Source organism: Pseudochaenichthys georgianus, chromosome 4, assembly GCF_902827115.2.
Source record: "Pseudochaenichthys georgianus chromosome 4, fPseGeo1.2, whole genome shotgun sequence".
NCBI lineage: Eukaryota > Metazoa > Chordata > Actinopteri > Perciformes > Channichthyidae > Pseudochaenichthys > Pseudochaenichthys georgianus.
In genome coordinates this window covers 22,182,330-22,202,352 of record NC_047506.1, presented here as the reverse complement: position 1 = coordinate 22,202,352, position 20,023 = coordinate 22,182,330, and the positions used below count along the sequence as shown (strand labels likewise).

At 41.6% G+C, this 20,023-nt stretch overlaps 1 protein-coding gene across 2 annotated transcripts in view; it reads left to right on the top strand.

Moving 5' to 3' along the window:
- Nucleotides 1-20,023, top strand: part of cachd1 (cache domain containing 1) — a 99,433-nt gene that overhangs the window by 27,776 nt on the left and 51,634 nt on the right. The window contains exon 2 of one of the 2 annotated variants that reach the window (XM_034082037.2): nt 13,655-13,717. In XM_034082037.2, the coding sequence (XP_033937928.1) occupies nt 13,655-13,717 (63 nt within the window). Of the gene's footprint in view, nt 1-13,654; nt 13,718-14,235; nt 14,270-20,023 lie in introns of those variants that run through there. The other variant, XM_034082038.2, reaches the window with a different exon arrangement.

Here is a 20,023-nt window from a genome sequence, read left to right as displayed (position 1 = left end):
GTGAACATGAAGTATAACATTTCAAAAGTGTCCCAAAGCCAAGTGTATCCATTACTAATTTAAGGATTTTAACTTAAAAAATGCACTACTGGTCTCTATACTATAGGCCTCAAATGTTAATTAAATGAATGTGTAGTGCAAATTAGCAGACCATGATTTGCAGCAGAGGTTCTTTTTCTGGTTCTTTATGAACCCTCACAGTAATTTATTATCATTCTTGACATGAAGTTGGCCGCATGAAATGAGCAGAGGACATACTTTGGATCCAATCTAAATTGCCTTTAGTTATTCACAAGATGTACACAACATCTATGACTTTTATTTCATATCTGCACATTGAAGGATGGTTTGACTATGACTCTCCTTTGGTTTTCAGTCTTTGTCATGTTGTTTGAACATAAACACCATCATTTATGCACCTTTTTGATATGAAATACTTCCAAGGCCCCTATAAAAACACGGCTTTCTCAGTGTCTTGAATTCCTGTGTCGGAGTGATTTGACCACAGTCTGTGTGGTTTGGTTTTCGTCCTCTTTCTCCCTAGATTTTATCAGCTAAATCGAGGTGCTCAGGTATGCAGCTTTGATCTGTCTTTAGATAGTTTTCACATGGGCTCCACTTTAACAGCGAGTTGCTATTCCCAAAATGCACTGCTGGTCGGACGCTCCTGCCGCCACACACTGTGTCTTGATGCTTTCAGGCTCCAGTCTCAAAAACCATGAGAAAAACAGTCTAAAATGGGATCTCGTTTATTTTTGCATAGTGCTTAAACGTTGATTCAACTTAAAAAAACTTTCATCAACATATTAGGAATGAGTATTTCATTTTTCATTCAAGTTTTGGTATTTCTAATTAGTCTGTATGATGAGTGCTTGGTTGTTGTGGCCTGCGGCCTTGTTTTAATGACTCGACTGCTTTAACATCAAAAGGCCTTGTGTGCAGGAAACTCTATGGTAATAACCTGCACCCTATAGCCCTTACCACATGCGCTCTAAATACACTCAGGCTGCAGCCACACGAGGACGATAACGGTCGTATCTGCTACAGTTCTCTATCAGATAGACGGTTCGGCCACACGAGGCCGACATGGAAACGCAGAAAACGATAACGGGTCCCAAGGTAGGTAGATCTGAGACGAAGTGCTCTGGAGGGCCAAACGGCTCCGTGATTACGCTCTATAACGATAATGTCTTGCTAACGATGACGCCCCAGTGTTTCGAGCCAGGTCCGGTATCTCGCAGGACAGTGCACCCAGCAGGAGCACGCGAGTGAAGTCTAATCGGACAGGAGAGGAGACATGCAGCTCTGCATGATAACCTGCAGCTCCGCCCACTGTGATGGAGCGATGAGCGGAACAAAACACACACTTCATCACATCACCCATAGCTATTTTAATTACCTCTCAAACTACCTAAACTAGTTATAAATGTTTATTTCTACTGTCGGTTCACTCGTTACTGGATCAGCCAGCTGCATAAGACCACGGATACTGACAGGCTGTCAGGAGAGGGGGAGGAAAAGGAAGGCTCCGTCCTCCGTGTATTATTCTTATATTATTATATAGAGTCGTTATTAATTTGTTTTATATCAATAAATAACAAAGAAGACCTTTGACCGGCACTTTTCTCATTTTGTCCTGAAGATTTAAACTTTAACGGACATGTTGACCGGCGAAACCCCACCTCTGCTGCTAAATCCAGCGCGGAGAATAAACAGAAGGGCAACCATGGATGCGCGAGAAGTCTTCTTCGCTGCTTTTGATGTATTTTGTGGCAGCAGTACAGCACCACTTACAGGCCCGGCATATGTACTACAGCGTCTCGAGCTGTCTCGCATGGACGGACACGTTTCTGGTGCCTATTGTGTGTGGACGGAAGACTTTTTTGATAACGATTTCGGTGCGTTTCCGTTATCGTCCTCGTGTGGCTGCAGCCTCATATGGACACACACACACACACACACACACACACACACACACACACACACACACACACACACACACACACACACACACACACACACACACACCACTTTTTTAGTCTTCTACACTCTGAGCATTGTGTTTGTCACAGAACTTTGGACAATTTTGGGCACAACATCTTTGTATGCCTCCTGTCCTTTATTCACAGTTTGATGATGAGTGCCCACAACCTTCATTGTTTCTTAACTCCCAAATGGAGAGGGAGGCATAAACCTAATCTACTCTAAGCTGCTAGATGATGTCCCTCATTTGAGTCACAATGCCTTATTTTCAGGCTGCAGCTAAGACCCCATTTACACGGGAATGCAAACGCATACGAAACGCAAACGAACCGAATACGATATCAAAAAAGTCTTCCGTTCACACAAGACCATTCGAAAGTGCTGGAGACGCTGTAGTACATATGCCAGACTTGTAAGTGGCGCTGTACTTCCGCACGAGACCGCTCGAAAGCGCTGTAGTACATATGCCGGGCCTGTAAGTGGCGCTGTACTCCCGCCACAAAATACACCAAAAGCAGCGAAGAAGACCCCCGAGCATGGTTGCCCTTCTGTTTAGCAACATGTAGTTCATGTAATTCTCCATGTCCACTTGTGGTAGAGGAGCTGTAGATTTTGCACTAACATCTGTAGCATGGTCAGTAGCAGTAGCTACTGACCAATGGGGTCTTAGAACGTAAACAACTTTTTGGAAGTAATCTCAGTTGCTGCGTCGCAGCATTCAGAGTAATTTGCTCACATTGGGTTCAACGCGTCATAGAGCGAGCAAGTCATTTAATTGGACGAGAGGCATTCTATTTTATAGTTGTACTTTGAATTGTGTCCTGTGTACTGTACTGTAAAGCACTTTGTACATCCGTGTTGAGAAGGGTGCTATATAAATAAAGTTGTACTTACTTACTATGAGAGCTGGTCAGAGGGATGCGTTCAAATATAGTCAGTAATTTGAGGAAATGGCGAAAGCAAATAAAGTTGAGCTCGAAAATCCTCCAGCATCATTGAAGTGTCCGGTTTGGAAACAATTTGGTTTCGCAGTTATGTACAAGGATGACGGACAAAGACAGGTTGACCGAACCAAAGCTTTTTGTCGGCATTGTTCAACTAAAATTGGTTACGCGGCTGGCAATACATCAAACTTGCACACTCATTTGAAAAGGTATCACCCGAATGTGAATATCACCGGTACCAAAAGACTGAAGTGCAAACCCAACTCCCACTAGCATGTAAGCCTCCACCACTCGCAAAAAGTTTAGACCGAGCCAAAGCTATTACAAATGCCAAATATCCTTATGTTGCCATGTTAGCAAAGCGCTACCTGGCTGTATCTGCTACTACCTCTGTCCCTAGCGAGAGGGTGTTCTCCACAGCAGGAGACATTGTTAGTGCCAGCAGATCTGCTAATCTAATTTTTCTTAAAAAAAACATGAAAATACAATGACAAGCAAGTCATAATGTCAAACTGGCTGCTTAGGTACTAGTACAGTACAGTTCAAATACAGATTATTTCAGTTCATCGAAATGCTGCACCTTAATGTTTATTTTATTATATTTTGTATTTATTTGAGTGAATACATTATTCACAGTTTAATAATAATTAAAAAAAAAAAAAAAAAATGTATGTTTTGTGATGATTTTTTCTGCTGTACCGAACCGAACCGTGACCTAAAAATCGAGGTACGTACCGAACCAAAATGTTTGTGAACCGTTACACCCCTAATAGGATGTACACACGGAGCCGTTTGGCCCCCCAGCGCGTTCCGTCCGCAGATCTATCCACCTTGGGACCCGTTATCGTTTTAGGGGTCCATTTCCGTTACGGCCTCGTGTGAACGAATGGGCTATACGAAAGAGAAAAGTAGCGGATACAACCGTTTTTGTTCCCGTGTAAACGGCACATAAATCATAATTAAGATGGCTCATTACCATCCTTTGTCCTGCAGGAGTGCCAAATGGAGTAACGGAGCGTCCACACTACAGCTTCAAAAATAGCTTGGAGCTGGGCGTGTCTGGAGCTTGGGGATTTTATTCAAGCAACACGGCCAACAACCAATCACATGAATCTCCCGCCCCCGACATACAAAGCAAAAAACCCCGGGATTGTATGGGAGCAATATATATATATATATATATATATATATAAACTCCCCAAACAGGCGAAAACCTACCAGTTTCCCTCACTGCCTCTGCCACCTCCCTCCATGCCTGGTTCCTCCGGTTTGTATCCCGGTAGGTGAAGAGGGTCTGGTCATACAAAACCGGGTGATTGCTACGGCGATAGTTGGTTTCTCCTCTGACTTTTTTTATATATATAATATAGAAATGAACGGCGGGATATCTCTCCCAGCTTAGACGCGGTTTGATTGGCTACGGCTTCAGCTGTCAGATTTTGGGAAACGGGATTTGATTGGCTACTCCGGCGTCTCCGGCGTCAGAAGTTGAACATTGTTCAACTTCTGCCGCCGGAGACGCCTGAGACGGACCGCTATGCTACCCACAATTCAGTTCAGCGAAAAAGCGAGGCTACGTGACGTCACCCCATTGAAAGTGAATGAGCAGATTGGAGCTTTCGACGCTGTCGACGCTGTAGTGTAGACGGGCCGTAACACTACAAAAGTTTGAAGTTAGTTTGATTTCAGACAGACAAGAAGTTAACATTTCTGCAGCGAGGCCCTCTTGATTTATTTAAAGCTACATTTTTGTTGCATTAACAAGACAAGTTGCTATGGGATCTATGCCAATTGTCGTAATATCAGTCATGATGATTAATGTGTACTTCCCTCAAATGTTACTGCCTCTATACTAACTACCAAATAAGAGCGTAAAATATCAACGGATATTCAATTTTGACATCTTTGTTCACAGTTTTTTACAATTCGCCCCTCTCCTCCCTTCTTCTCTCCTCCACCCTACATTCACTCCCATTTTCTCTCACATGTGGAAAGCATTATATACTGTCTGGTGGAGAGGGATAGCAAACATCCCAGGCGGAGACTGAGAGCCTCTCGGTCGGTGTAGGGGGGGTGGAAGCTGTTGGGATCGGCATGGCCGTGACTCTCTCTCGCTCACTCTATTTCTCCCTCTCTCGCTCTTTTGGCCACGATATTATTTGGACAAAAGGGGGGTCTTGTTATTTCAGTACCTCAGCACCCGATAGCTGACAGGCTTCACCCTCCCACCATAGTGGACGAGACCTTGGTTGAATGAGGCAGAGGAAGATAAAGAAAGTGCATTTAAAGGCTTTTGGTACATTTGGTGTGAATAATATCTACAGCATCGGTAGATGTGGGTTTAATACACTCTGCTCCTCCCTCTCTAGGGAGTAAATTACATTTGGTAGCTTGGGGAAGTGCTATGACTTTCCTGACCATCTTTTAAAAACGTATTGGGATTTTGATGAATGTTTTTAGATCTCTTTCCCCTTTTGCCTGATCAATATTTTGATGCCCTTAGCTAAGTTAAATAATTAATGTTAAATAAAAAGCTACTGCTCCTTTTATAAATGGCATACCTCATAAGGAAGGGGTGAAAACATTTCATGTGATGGCCAAGAAATAGAATAAGGGCCTCTTTTTTTGAAAACATTTCCTTTTTTAATAAGTTTCTCCACATTGAAAAGCCATCATCTGCGGTCAATGTGACATATTTGTCCAAGGTCTTGGACTAAGATGTTGAAAAGCTTCCAAGTCTTTTCTTTACAGTATGTCCCAAAGTTGGATACTATTTCGGCTGAAACCACCACCACACCCTTACCGCTTAGATCAGGACCCACTAGATTACAATGTGCTTTGTTGAATCTTTGTAACTTTTTCAACAAATTTTTTTTGCCCATTGATAGAATAGAAAGCATATAAATGTTGGTACAACATAATATCATGTTACTTCATCAGATAGTGTGATTACTTACAGAAGATCCAATACTTTTACTGTCTTTATTCAGTGTTACTCATACTGAAATCAGAAAAGTAGTAGTTCAGCATATCGGTATGAAAGTGGGGTACACATGGCCTTTCAGTGCTTCTGTAAAGCAGTGCGGCCTGGGATTTAGAAAACAAACGTGGTGCTGTTTTATCCATTACAGCTTAAGGTCACATCAACATGACAACCACGTTTTTATCAAGATATAAAAACTAGGAATCATGTGGCAGCAATCCTTCCTATTCTTCATGTGCACATAAAGGTCTATAAGCACACAAATACACAGTATAGAAGATTTAAAATGGAGCGCAGTAGATCAAACCTATGAGGTGCTGGCTGCAAACTCTCCGCACTAACTCAGTCTGTGGGCCGGGGCTTTGGAGCCATTGCCTGGGGTTGTCCTTTAGTCTGATTCAAGTGAATGAAATTGACCCCTGCCCCCTCTAAATGCAGCAGTTGGCAGACACTGACGGCCGGTCATTGAATTAACAAACCTGCTCCACTGGATTGAAATAGAGATGCACTTCATTAGCAAGGGTTTGGTTTCTCTATGGCCATGATCTAGACATGTAGAGATCCACATTAACCATGTCTCCTCATATTTAACCCCTCCTTTTTTCTTTTTTCATTGCGGCATTGTCCAAGTGCAGGATTTTCTTGGCACAAGTTGTCCATTCAACAAGCTTTAATATGTTTTTTTTTTTTTATTTGATATAAGATATTGATACTCTTTATATATCCCCAAAATCTGAAGTTAGTTTACTTCAAATTTACACTAAAATGGCCATATAACCTAAATCGTTTGACTTTTGTGCTTCACTGGAAAGAATGTTGGAATATCTATTTCTTAACAAAATGTAAACTATAGAGAACCACAGTGACACGTCCTAAAACCCGGATGTAAACTCCTTCCGGTTCTTTCTTCAAAAACCAATGCAATTTCTCCATAGGATTTTGGAAAATAAGGTCTGTGGTTGACACACATTTAAGAAACGGATCACGTTTTGTTCAGCCGGATAATATCCACATGTCTACACTACTTTTATATTTTATAATCATAAATCTAGTTGCAAAATGCTAACGTTATGCTATAAACGAACTACAGCAGGGTCGCTACTTCAACCTCACGCCAACTTAAGGTCCATATTAAAAACTACAGATTCTAAATTGTACAAGTTGAAGGATTTGTTATAACAGTTTGCAAGAGTGCAGGTACTTGCTTTCAAGCAGAACAGGGCAAACAAACTTAGCGGGAATGTTTACGTTTTTGGTGTAATGACGTACAACGGCCTCGACAACTTCTGTAGTCCTATTCAGCCACATGTTAACAACCATCGTTTTTCAGACACCTAAACTCTTCAAAAATCACCAGTGGGGTCACTGCTGATGTATTTAATGTCGTAGAACAAAACGTGATCTGTCTCTTCCATTTGTGTCAACCACAGACCTTATTTCAAGCTATTTTCCAAAATCCTATGGAGAAAATGCATTGCTTTTTGTCGAAGGAACCGGAAGTGGTAAAAATGTTAACTTACTTCCGAGTTTTAGGACGCGTCACTGCGGTTCTCTATTAAGATTACATTAATTTTACCCTCTAAGAAACTGCTTTTTTTTCACAATCTGTAACCTAACAATTCTTCAATAAAAAGAATGCAAAGCCATGCTTTTATCAGGTCAATTTGCACATGCACTGCCTTGACTTTAGCTTAGAATATTTTTGTTGTGGCTCAGTGGAAAGATACACCAGAGCCAGACTAGCATATTATCTGGTTCCTAATTGATCGTAGGTTGTGTTTTGCGCAGTAATAATTGACAGGAAGCTCAGTGAATCCTTTTAAAAAGCTTTTCTAAGGTTTGGTTACTTCACCACGTTCATCCCTGTAGAAAAATAGATTATTACAAAATGTTCTTCTTCTGTTCTGCTCTGTGTAATGGAGCTGTAAAGAGCAGGTGCAATTATTTTCAGACTTCTCTTGTTGTATTGCAAAAATACAATCTCTCTCCATCTTTTCCAGTCCCCTGCTCCCTGACTCTGCTTTGTAGTGTTCAGAAAAAAAGATGGAAGGGCACGGTTGGGGATGCAGACATGGCAATAGGTCTAGGAAAAAGTAAAAAAAAAAACACAACACAGACGCACATCAGAGGCGAAGCTCTGTTGCCGCGTCCCCGGCTCCAGCTCTTTGTAGTGCAATGAGCGGAGAGTTGGCAGGGGGCAGGGAGGGAGGGAGGGAGGAAAAGCCAAGGGGGATAAAGCACTGAAGGAAGGAGGGAGGCTGAGCTATATACCAGCAGCATGGAGGAAGCAGCAGTTACTCTCCCTTGGGCTTTATGCTTTTATCTGTCAGTTGTATAGAAACCAATCTCTCAGGCTCCAAAACATCCACACTGCAGCCAAATGTGAAATGTGAATGTGAAACGTGTGTGAGAAGTTCACACACGTTTCCTTCAATGAGAAGCCTGTAAAGACGGATAAGGCGTCGATGAGCCTCACATACATGGGCCTGGGCCTGTGCGTAGCCAGCATTCACAGTCACATTGGCACAGTCACTTTGACTTGCTCACACGTATTTGAGGTGTGACAATGTTGCTGTTTTCTGCCCTCCAGTGTGTTCACAGATAAACCGTGTACCAATAATCAACAAGCCCTAAAGCCAGGATTAATTGTGTGTGTGTGGTTGTGTGTATGTTTTCGTGTGTACATGCCGTCTATTCCAATTCCAAATTAGTGTGGCTGACTGCTCCTCTCTGCTCTTTGAATATGGGGGAATTGCCAATAGGTGTGTTCCCAATGCTGCCAATGCAGTTGGCCTCTTCTTCCTCCTCTCTTTTTGCTTTTCTTTCCTCCCCTTTGCTCTCTCTTGCCATTGTCTGCTCCATTCCCCCTGCTCTTCCTCTCTGTTACCCCGTATCTCTGTGCCTGTTTCTCCATTCCCTTCCCCTAAAAACATTCACAAGTGGCTCTTGAAGTCTCTTCGTCTTTAGTCTGGGATTGTCAGTCATGTGCCTGGATTTTATTCTCTGCCTCACTCAGAACAGAAGAGTCTCTTTAAAAGGAGAAGAGCCTCTTGGGGTAGTTTATAGAATCTCCTAGGAGAGCCTTGCAGAAGAGCTGGAGGGGCAGGCCCAATTAATTGAATGCTGTGTGTATATATATATATATATATATATATATATATATATATGGAGGGTTTCCATGCTGTAGCTGATACAACAGAGTGCCAAAAAACCGAAACTAAATTCTAAGGTTTGTTTTTTAAGTGGGACCCGAAACAGCAATGGTCTATGTAATTCTGCTCAATCTTAAACCTCCTATTTTACCTTAATTGAGAGGGTACCAAGTTAAGTTATAATCTTTGGAAGGGATCAAACGATAAGTCAGTTATTTTGCAACCAAATTCCACTGATACAACTAATACTACTGTGTACCAGAACAAAACACAGGTTCTTATATTTATCGGAGTTTGAGCTTTGACTGAGGTTCAGTCATTCATGTGAACCACTCGCCTGTGCTCAGGATTAACCTCAAGGTGGATGGATTTAAAAAGTGGCCTAATGAGACAAGGGCTGTTGCTCTTTGATCAATGGACTTTGAGCAGTTTGAATGCATTTCTGGTGAGCTTAATGTTGAGAAAGCTGCTTGGATTTTGGTCCAGTAAAATATTTTATTTTCAAGGGGCCCTGTGGAGATTTATTGTACATAAACAATAGTTTAGTTTACATTGAGTGAATCACCAAAAGGCATTGTGTGTATCCTTGAGGTCTAACCAACACGTTGACTGTATTTCCTCCCTCACAAAACACAAGCAAAGCTGATTTTATTTATTTATAATTCAGTATTGCTTACTTCCATGATTACTAGACTTCAGTATTTTCCCCTGCTATGGCAGCACATCCTGCTACATTAACTGTTGATTATTTGAAAACATAGTATTACACCAATAGTAAGACTTTATTGTGTCTGTTCTGCCAAGCACTATATGGAGGTTGCTATAGCTACCAGGTGTGTACCCCTGATGCCGTGCGGTTGTCTCTGTGTATCTCTCTTCTGGGGTGAATGTGTCTGTGAACATTTGGGTGTTTGATTATGGGTCAGGGGAGGCCACGGGTTCACGGTGGCCCAGGCAGCCTCAGGCCTCTCGGGTTTCAGAGCTGAGCATTCCTCCCCGGCTGCTCCATAGCTGTGAAAACCGCAAAGCAGCTCCAACAACAAACACCCGAGGCACTGGGGGAAAGACAGCTAACCTGTGGCTAATCAACAACAGGAGTTTTCTCTCTCGTCTGGGTTTGTCCCCCATTTTCATAATCGCTGGCTAAATGGAAGCAAAGTGTCTTTTTCCATTCCAGAGCTTATCTCCCTCCCCATTTTCGTCATTTTTCTTAGTGTTTTGAGAGCACATGACTCCTGCTAAGCAGTGGCAGCTCTGTTTGTCTGTGTTTATTTGACGGCTCTACAGCTTTGGACCTTCTTTTTTCTGCTAAAAACGTGGTGGAACACTAAACTGCTGGGCTTGTTTTTGCACTTTTTGAATGATTTGGAAGTAAAATATGTAGCAGTGTGTATGTGTTTTTGTTTGTGTGTGTGTATGTGTCAATACACTGTCAGAATAGCACTTCTCAGTGAGTCTCATGCTTCTGTTAAATGAAAGGAATATGTTCCCAAACAACTGCTGACTCCATTCAGACGATCAGGATTAAAACAATTAGCTCTGTGTTTTGTTTACATTAGACATAATTACATTTTCCCAAATTACATTTGATTCCTAATCTGCAAGAGCGTTAACTGAATAGTCTAATTATGGCCCAGGTGAGGGCATTACAAAGATTTTGCATTGTAGCATGTATGTATTTGCAATTTTGCATCTTTGTTTCTCTGTGTGGTTTTGCTTGAGAGGCAACTTTTTTGATAAATGGTTTACATTTCTAAGCAAAACTTGTAAACATGGTCTGGTTTAAGCTTCTTAAATCTGTGCTCGTTCTTTCTTCCTTATAGTAACCTCATGATCTCTGTGGCTGGTATTCTGGAAAATATAAATCCCAACTTTTGGCTGATGTTTTAAATCAAATTTAGTAATGGCTATACTTTCTATATGGTGGTATTAAGCTTGATTTCTTTGCAAAAATAGTAAGGTATTTATTTGATTAAGAAGCCTTGTATAAATTAGGTTCTGTGAAGGAGGCTTACATATATTGAAGGAACTTCCAACCTTGCCCTTAAGCTGTATGAAACAGAGAAACTATGTTTTGTACTGCTGAAATGTAGATCTGTTAGAAGGTACCAACGGCTAGTCAATCACCTCCAGGTTGTATGGATGCATTATGGGAATATATTGGTGTCCTGTGGAATGTGTCTAACAAAAACTGTGGACAGGAAATAGTGGCTGTGTGGAACTACGCAATTGAAGGCTTTGTGAGCAGTGGGGCGACTTACAGTGAAACATCTGCCTACCTGCTGCCTGAACACAAACATTAGTTTTACTCTGTTGGTAGCTGCCACACAGTGCTGCTTGCTGTGTTTGGAAAGGGAGTTAGGAAGTAAAAGAAAAAGGGAAAATGTTTAGCTGATGGGACTCAGGGGACCATCTGAAACAAGCTGTGTGTGTGTGTGTGTGTGTGTGTGTGTGTGTGTGTGTGTGTGTGTGTGTGTGTGTGTGTGTGTGTGTGTGTGTGTGTGTGTGTGTGTGTGTGTGTGTGTGTGTGTGTGTGTGTGTGTGTGTGTGTGTGTGTGTGTGTGTGTGTGTGTGTGTGTGTGTGTGTGTGTGTGTGTGTGTGTGTGTGTGTGTGTGTGTGTGTGTGTGTGTGTGTGTGTGTGTGTGTGTGTGTGTGTGTGTGTGTGTGTGTGTGTGTGTGTGTGTGTGTGTGTGTGTGTGTGTGTGTGTGTGTGTGTGTGTGTGTGTGTGTGTGTTATTCAGGCAGTTCTTGAAATGTGTTTCTGGAGCTCTCTTTGTGTGTGTAATGGCTGAGGTCACACCAGGACTCATTTTCTCCATGCCCTAATGTAGCACTCCACTTCCTATTCACTTTACAATATAGTCAGGGACTATTAAAATGTTTCTGTCTGTAAGTTGAATATAGAAATGTTACATTACTTTGTGATTAGGTACTCAACATTCAGACAGGTGACGCATTTTCCTCCAGTCCTAGAAATTGATGTAAATGTCAGAAACCTTCTGTCTGCGTCTATGTTGCTTGTTTTGGAAGAAATCTAGGTTTATCGTTCATGTTCGTTTTTGCAAATTTACATTAGGCAGAGTTTATGAAGCAAGTTATAATGAATTTCCTCCATTGAATAACGGAGCTAGTTTAGTAAAACCAGCTCGACTTGTTGCAGATTCCTGAAGGTATTTAGCCTACCGCATAAAAAACGTCCCTTTTTAATCAAGTTGCGTTTGACGTCATGTCGTGCCATGTTAAACCATTGTATAACAAGGCACACGTAAATGCAATCAAGGGTAAATCCATCATTTACTTGTCAAAATAACTTTATCTGTGCCAGATCACATTAACCTAGAAGAAATTGATCAGGTGTGATAGGCAAAGGGTTGGTTACACAACTGTTGTTTCCGTGTCTGTTGGCAGTTTATTCTAATGGATTTTTAACAGCCATGAAAGGGTATCAAACTCCACTATTTACTTGATGCATAAACATGTTTATTTCTCTGCAAAGTCTCCTATTTCTTTTAAAAAACAAGTGTATCATATACATGTGTGTATGTCAAGTGGTTGCTTTACAGTGATGGCCTTAAAGGGGACCTATCATGCAAAATGCACTTTTGTACGTCTTTTATACATGAATATGTGTCCCCGGTGTGTCAGGGAACTCACCAAATGTCAGAAAACACAACCCTCTCTCTTTTCCTCCATACCCAAAATCTCTAAAAACGGGGCTGCAACAGATCTGATACAGACTGATACAGATTGGAAATATCTCTGACGTCAGAAACAAGGAGCTCCGCCTATATGGGCAACTCTCCACCAATCAGGGGAATGAGAGGTTGCCGTGGTAACAGCATGGTAACAGCATGGTAACATGACGCTCGTGCCTCGCCCCCCTCCTTTGCAGGGGGGGGCGAGTTCAGCTGCAGCTCATTTGCCACAGAATCAGCCCTTGCAAAAACAGGGCTGGAAAAGAGCAAATGGAGCGAAATGAGGCATGGCTAAAATGCATGATTTGTTTGGTATTTTGAAAAAAAAACTTCACAGACATGTTTTATATAGGTATGGCCCTACAATATATTATTAAATATAGCATGATAGGTCCACTTTAAATAAAGCCCCATCAAAATAGAGAATACAAGTTAATGAAATAATCTGAAGCCTTGTGATAATCATGAATCTTGACACATTTTGGTCTGCACCCAAATTTAATGCAAATTCCTGGCGGCAGCTTCATTATAGCCGGTCTGATTAATTGGCATATATGGCACGCAGCCACAAACACTCCTGATCTGACTGGATTTCTTTGAAACCGCAGTCATGCCACCGAACATAAAGAGCCGGGAGTGCTTGAACATATTGTTTGCCTTTTCACATAATGCAATAGTTTGTAAATTCCAACAGGGAAAATACTTTCGGATGTATTCCTTGAGTGTTAATAACAAAGGGTTTCTGCTCAGCAACACCTGGTAGAAAAATATATCGCTATAAAGAAACCCTGCCAATATTCTTCCTCAGGAGATGGTTTCATTATTGAGCCAGATCTTCTGCATTCCTCCTTATCTAACCTCAGCGTCTCTTCTTCTCTCTCTCCGTCTCCCTACAGAGGATTTTCAACTCGTTTGTGTACACTGAGAAGACTTCAAACGGAGAGACGGAAGTGCAGCAGGTGAGTTACAAAGGCTTTCCCTCTCCTCTGTGTGTGTGTGTGTGTGTGTGTGTGTGTGTGTGTGTGTGTGTGTGTGGTGTGTGTGTGTGTGTGTGTGTGTGTGTGTGTGTGTGTGTGTGTGTGTGTGTGTGTGTGTGTGTGTGTGTGTGTGTGTGTGTGTGTGTGTGTGTGTGTGTGTGTGTGTGTGTGTGTGTGTGTGTGTGTTTTTGTTGTTGTGTGTACTACTGTTTGTGCATGCATGTACCATGGATGGTGTCTGTTTGTGATCTTCAGCAGCAATGAACAAAAACACTCGCCATCAGTAAGTAAAAATGGGGTTTATTAAAATTCTGCGGCTGCTGTCTCATTGGCTTTGAAGTTCTCTGTCTGTTATTCTACTTGTCTCTGTGCTGTATTTCTCCCTCCCTCTGCTCCCAATATGAGTGCAGAGCTGCAGAGAAACAGAACAAGAAGCCTTTAACGAGATAATGGCAACTTTTTTGATGACCTTCAATCCAGTGCGTGCGTGCGTGCGTCAGGGATCTTGGAGGAGTGACAGTAAACACCAAACTGGTAAACAGCCACCAGCAAGAACAGACAGCTGGATGTTTGTTTGCATTTCCTCTGTGACTGTGTATCTGTGTGAGCATTAGCATATCCTTTCACATTGGTGCGTGTGTGAAATGTATAATATATCTCACCTTGCAGCTACTTGCTGTTCCAGAGGCAGCTTCAATCTGGCCTTAAGGCCTTGATCTTTGTTCTTCTCAATGGAGACGTAGATGGTTCTTGCTAGCTATCACAAACATAGTTTTCATACAAACCCAAGGTTCTTCCTAATTATAAAGTGTTGTCCAGTCTCTCAAGTCCCAGCCACAGTAACTGACTCAAAGAAAAAAGCTCAGACGAGGGCAGACTGTTGCATGGTCCCTATTTGCAAAAATGTTTCATACATTTTTTTAAAGCAGCGTTTACTGACCTTTCTCAATGGCTCACCACTTGGCCTTATTTAAGATGGCTATGGCCATGGGAAAGTATACTTGTATTGGACGTTTGAGACCAGATGAAAAAGAAGAAATGAAATTAGCCTTTGTGTGTGTGGACTTTCCCTAGCAAGGCCAACCACAGCCAGCCAACTGTGCTGCAAACATTGCAAAAACTAGCGCAACAGACACTCACATATGTTTGTTGCACATGCCATAGTTCTAGAAGCATTTCCTTTCACAGAAACCTCAGCTACAATACTGAGTCTTGAGTTTTGAACTGACTACACATTGTTTTGGTGTATGTTAATGAGCACCAGTCCCAGGGCAGCACTGACTTTACGTCCTTGTTGGAATAGTTTAACAGCTCATGGGGTCCATGCATTCTGGCTGCAACCCCTCTGTGTCAGACGCCAACTCATTCAGATGACAGCCCTGGCTTAGTTTTCTTGCGGGTTGTCTCTGGGCACAGGGGCTGTGTCCATGTCCCAAAGTGAAGCCCAATTAGGAGTGGGTCTGCAGAGGAGGGAGAGAGGGCAAGGAGCTCCAGAGAGGAGGCACTGGCCCCTAATATGGGTTTCTTATCTAGAAATGCATTATTCCGAGCGACATGCAGACATCTGTCCATGGTTAATGTTATGATACCTCCCTCTCCATCACTCTGTCATTGAGTGGTTTCCTGTCTATTCTATAAGTCTATTGGTATACTCAGTGAGATCTGCTGTTAGAGTGAATATTATAAAGAGTGCAGGCTTCTAATGTTTTCATGCTGGTCCATCATTCCCATGCAATGCTCTTTCTAAGCATAAGGTTCTCTTAACAGAGTTATAGAATAGAGTGCTATGTATTACCAAAATAATTTAATATACTGTAGATCAGGCTTGTATAGCAGATGCAATCCATAACAAAAAATATCCTTGATTGGAACCAAATACTGAGCTTGCCTTGGGATTGACCTACTAATATGATATTAAAATATATATATAATCTCAAACCATTGGAAAGGAATTGTAGGGGCATTACATATAGCCAAGAGTAAGTAGTAACTTAATAACACATTTTAGGGACACACTTAATGCTGAAAAGACCCATTTCAACAAATGTTGTTACCCATGTTAGGTGGTAAATGTGTGCTGCGATTCAAGGTTCTTTATTTGTCAAACGAACATAGCTACAGTGTAGTTATGTCGATGAAAATCTTGTGTCACAGGCTTCTCCAACAGAGCAACACAAAACACAGATAAACAGAAAAATATAGTGCAAGTAAATAGTAAATACAAGAAGAAAAATAGTTTGAAATAGTGCAATAAAAGTCTATATGCAAGTCATTGAAATATGATATATTAGGTAAATAGATCAATATTTTTTAAGTAGCAGCCAGATGATTATTGTGGATGTTGTTTCAACAGTTCAGGTGTTTAACAGTCTTGTTGCCTGTGGGATGAAACTGTCCCTGAGTCTGGTGGTTTTAGTCCGGAGTGGTTTTTGAGTGCTTTACAGTGTCAGCTCCTTAAACTGCTTCATTGTTACGGCAACTCAGAGTAGATGTAGTCTTCACAAGGTGACATTTAGGAAACGGCAGGAAAAAGACAACCACAAATTGTTTCATTCAAGTGAGGAATGAGATTTTTAGTGTTTCCTGCTTTTGGTTGTCAGGTCTACACTGCTACATGTTGTGTTCACCCTTTTATCTCTTGACTACATTTAGTCTTGCTTTTAGGATATCTGTCATAGGCTTAAGAGACCACATGTATATCATTTTTTGTCTGCCATAAAGAAGTTTATTAAAACAAATGCTCAGCATTAGCCTGATATCGCATACACAGTTTGTTATAATTTAACCTTTTGTAACTATATTTGTAGTTTGTTCCACAAAATAGGAGCGTCCGGTAATACATCATTTTAGAAACTGGCAAATGTATTCATTCATTGGTATATCATGCAAAGTACTTGCATCGGCATCACTGAAGTGAAGAAAGTCAGCAGTGTGGAGGTTTAACAAACTTTTCTGACAGTAAAACTGTTATAATGAAGCTTTGTAAACCTATTTGCGGAAGCAGACTAATGGACTTATTCTAAATTAATCGATGATCCTGTACAGTTTCTTAATTTTGCAGAAATATAGTGCCTCTTCCTGTAACACTCATCCCATAAACCATTATTGAAAGTAAAGCACTTGTCTTGCTGTAAACACCACTGCCAGTTACTGTGGTGGAAGGCCGTCTGGCAAATCTCAAAGCTCCCAACACAAGACGTCAGGGTGCACCCGCTCCATTCACTCCAGCTCTGCGGCTGCACCGACCCCACTGGTTGCTGTTCGCCCTGAAAGCTGGTCAGAAGGGTCGGAGAGAGGAATCTGTGTTTTGGAAGAGTGCGGTTAATCTGCAGAGCGCAGGTTTGCTCTGGCTGCACCGTGGCAGACTGTAACATAAGCTTCAACTTGCACAGCTCAGAGTTTCTGGTTTCTCTTAAGTCACTCTGTTAAAGTGGGGTGTTACTTTCTCCCTCTCCCCCCCCCCCAGCTATGGAAACACTCCCTAGCTGAACACTGGCCTATTTTCTCCCTTTTAATGCAAAATTCACTGCAGCTAATTGCCATGCACGGACATTACTGTGAGTGGGGGAGAACCACGTGTGTGTATTTAACTTTATGTCTATCTATGTGTGAGAGTGCACATTTGTGTGTGTGTGTGTGTGTGTGTGTGTGTGTGTGTGTGTGTGTGTGTGTGTGTGTGTGTGTGTGTGTGTGTGTGTGTGTGTGTGTGTGTGTGTGTGTGTGTGTGTGTGTGTGTGTGTGTGTGTGTGTGTGTGTGTGTGTGTGTGTGTGTGTGTGTGTGTGTGTGTGTGTGTGTGTGTGTGTGTGTGTGTGTGTGTGTGTGTGTGTGTGTGTGTGTGTGTGTGTGTGTGTGTGTGTGTGTGTGTGTGTGTGTGTGTTCTTTGTGGTAGAATAGTAGTAATTGTGGGCTGTGCCTTAGGCCCTGTTAAACCTGTAATAAGAATACTGGCCGGCTGATTAGGTGTACAAGCGGTCAGTGGACTCATCACTGAGGACCTGACGTGGACTCAGCGGTACATTTCCTTTTTCCTGGCTTGAATCGCAGCCTTTTGCAATTATGGGATGTGAACAAAGGGGCTCCAGTTACTGTGGAAATAAGCATTTCTCTGTATCCAACAAGGCTGGGAAGGTAACTTACAATGGCTTAGGAAAGAATTCAGAGCACTGCCATTTTTCTTGAAGTCAGTTTAACTTTTTTTGCATGACTTTTGCAATCAATGCACACATCCCTCCTAATGTAAACCTTTCAAACAAACTGAACAATCAAATGTAAGAACGCTTTCACATTTATTGTATTCTGACAATTCTCGAAATTCAGCTCAGGGTGCACCGTTTAATCATTCTTGAGTTCTCTAGAAGTAGGTGGGCCCCACATAATTCAATTTAAATATGAAATGTAAAAAGAAAACCAGGGAATTATGCCTAACCCTAACCTAACCGTACCAAACTTTCTCCAAATCACTCAAAGATGCTAGAAAATATAATACAATGTAAAGACAGGGTAGCCTAATCCCAAAGTCACTTCTTCATACTAGTGATTAGTAGTTTAACATATCTTTAGTAAACTAATAGAACATGTTAAAGCTTTCAAATGAAGTGAACAATCTGTAACAGATTACATGCATGTGTTGCTCACAAATCCTTTCATGGCAAAATAAAGAAAGAACAGGAACCTTGGTGTGAAGAGGTGGTGTGCTGGTTATTCATGTCCCCCAGGAGGCGACTGTAGAGCTGGTCATTATTTCCCCCAAAGGAGCTGGAACCCCATATCAAAAAGAGCCCTGTGAGATGTTTGCTCAACCAGAACCCTGTCTTTCAGAGGAAGAAAGACAAAGCATAATGTATGCCTCTCCAGGGGCCTTCATTAGGGCCCCAGTAAACACGGACTAAATTAGCCGTTTTGCCTTTGTCTAGAACCACTATTCCCTCCTTCCTGTCTCCTTGTTTTCATGCTTATAAAAGGTAAATTACACACATTTTCTGTTTGAAAAGGAGAGTGTTTTTTTAAGGACTAAGACAAATCGTTGATAGTGTATTTTAAATGTGGATTGCAAGGTTACTACAAAAAAGAAATGTTTTTATTCTCACGCATCCATCTTTCTGCTTGGCTTTTAACAGTGATGGATTTCACACAGCCTGAGTGCTGGGCATCTTTGATATGGCTTAGCTCCATTTGGATTTATGAACTTGTTTGTGTACATGTGTTTGCATGGGTGTTGAGGACTGACTGAGTGTGTGTTCAAACACATGTCAGTCTCAGTTTTCTTGTTTTTAAGCTATAACCATGAATACAATCAAGTTAGGTTTGTTTTGCAGTGTAACCTTTTCTGTACAGTGCTGTGTGCCTTGTATGTACAATGTATGGCTTTTCCTTTAGAGCCATCATGGTATTGTTACTTAGTGGGATACATTTAGAGGTAGCTTTTTATACTTATCCCCAAAAAAAGCAGATGTCAGTGTGAGAGGAAGGATTCTAAAGAACAAAGCAGCCAAAAGATAAAGAGGAGATACAATTCAGAAGCAAGTAGCAAATGTATAACATTGAGATTGAAAAATATAAGCATATTGAATGAGTAAGAAGTGAATAAGTTACAGTAAAGACAAATAGAGTTGATCGAGGTCAGTTTATTCATCTGTATTTATATGCATATAACCGACTTAAAGGGGACCTATCATGCATAATGCACTTTGTGATGTCCTTTATACATACATATGTGTCCCCGGTGCGTCGGGAACTCACGCAGCGTCAGAAAATAAAGCCCTCTCTCTTTTCCTCCGTATCCAAATCTTTTAAAAACGGGTGTACAACGAGAGGATACAGATTCCATCCGAACTGACGTCAAATCGGCAGCGGACCCACAGAAAGTTGCTATCAGAAACAATGCCTGACATGTTTTGGACGTAATCTCGTCTTTGTTTACATTAGCAAGCCTCACTAACACTCAGAGCCAGCCTGTACTGTGTAGAGCACATGTGTTTAAAAAGCAGGAAATAAAAAAAGAACTCGCCTTGTGATAAACCCGCAAGAGAAAAAGCATTTGAGCTCCATACTGTTTCAGAGATAATCTTTGATGTGGTTTAAACAGGATGGCGTTTTATCACAGCAGAATTTAACTTTATCTCCGGTAGAATTCTGATCAGGCATTAGCTCTGCCTCCTCTTCTTTTCTTTTTTTTCTAGCTAAGTACCCAAGATCCGCGTTTCTCTAACAGGGCTTCAAAAGAGGGGTTTGAGCAGTATGAGGGATGGCTACAATGGGTGATCTGTTTGGTATTTTGAAAAAAAACT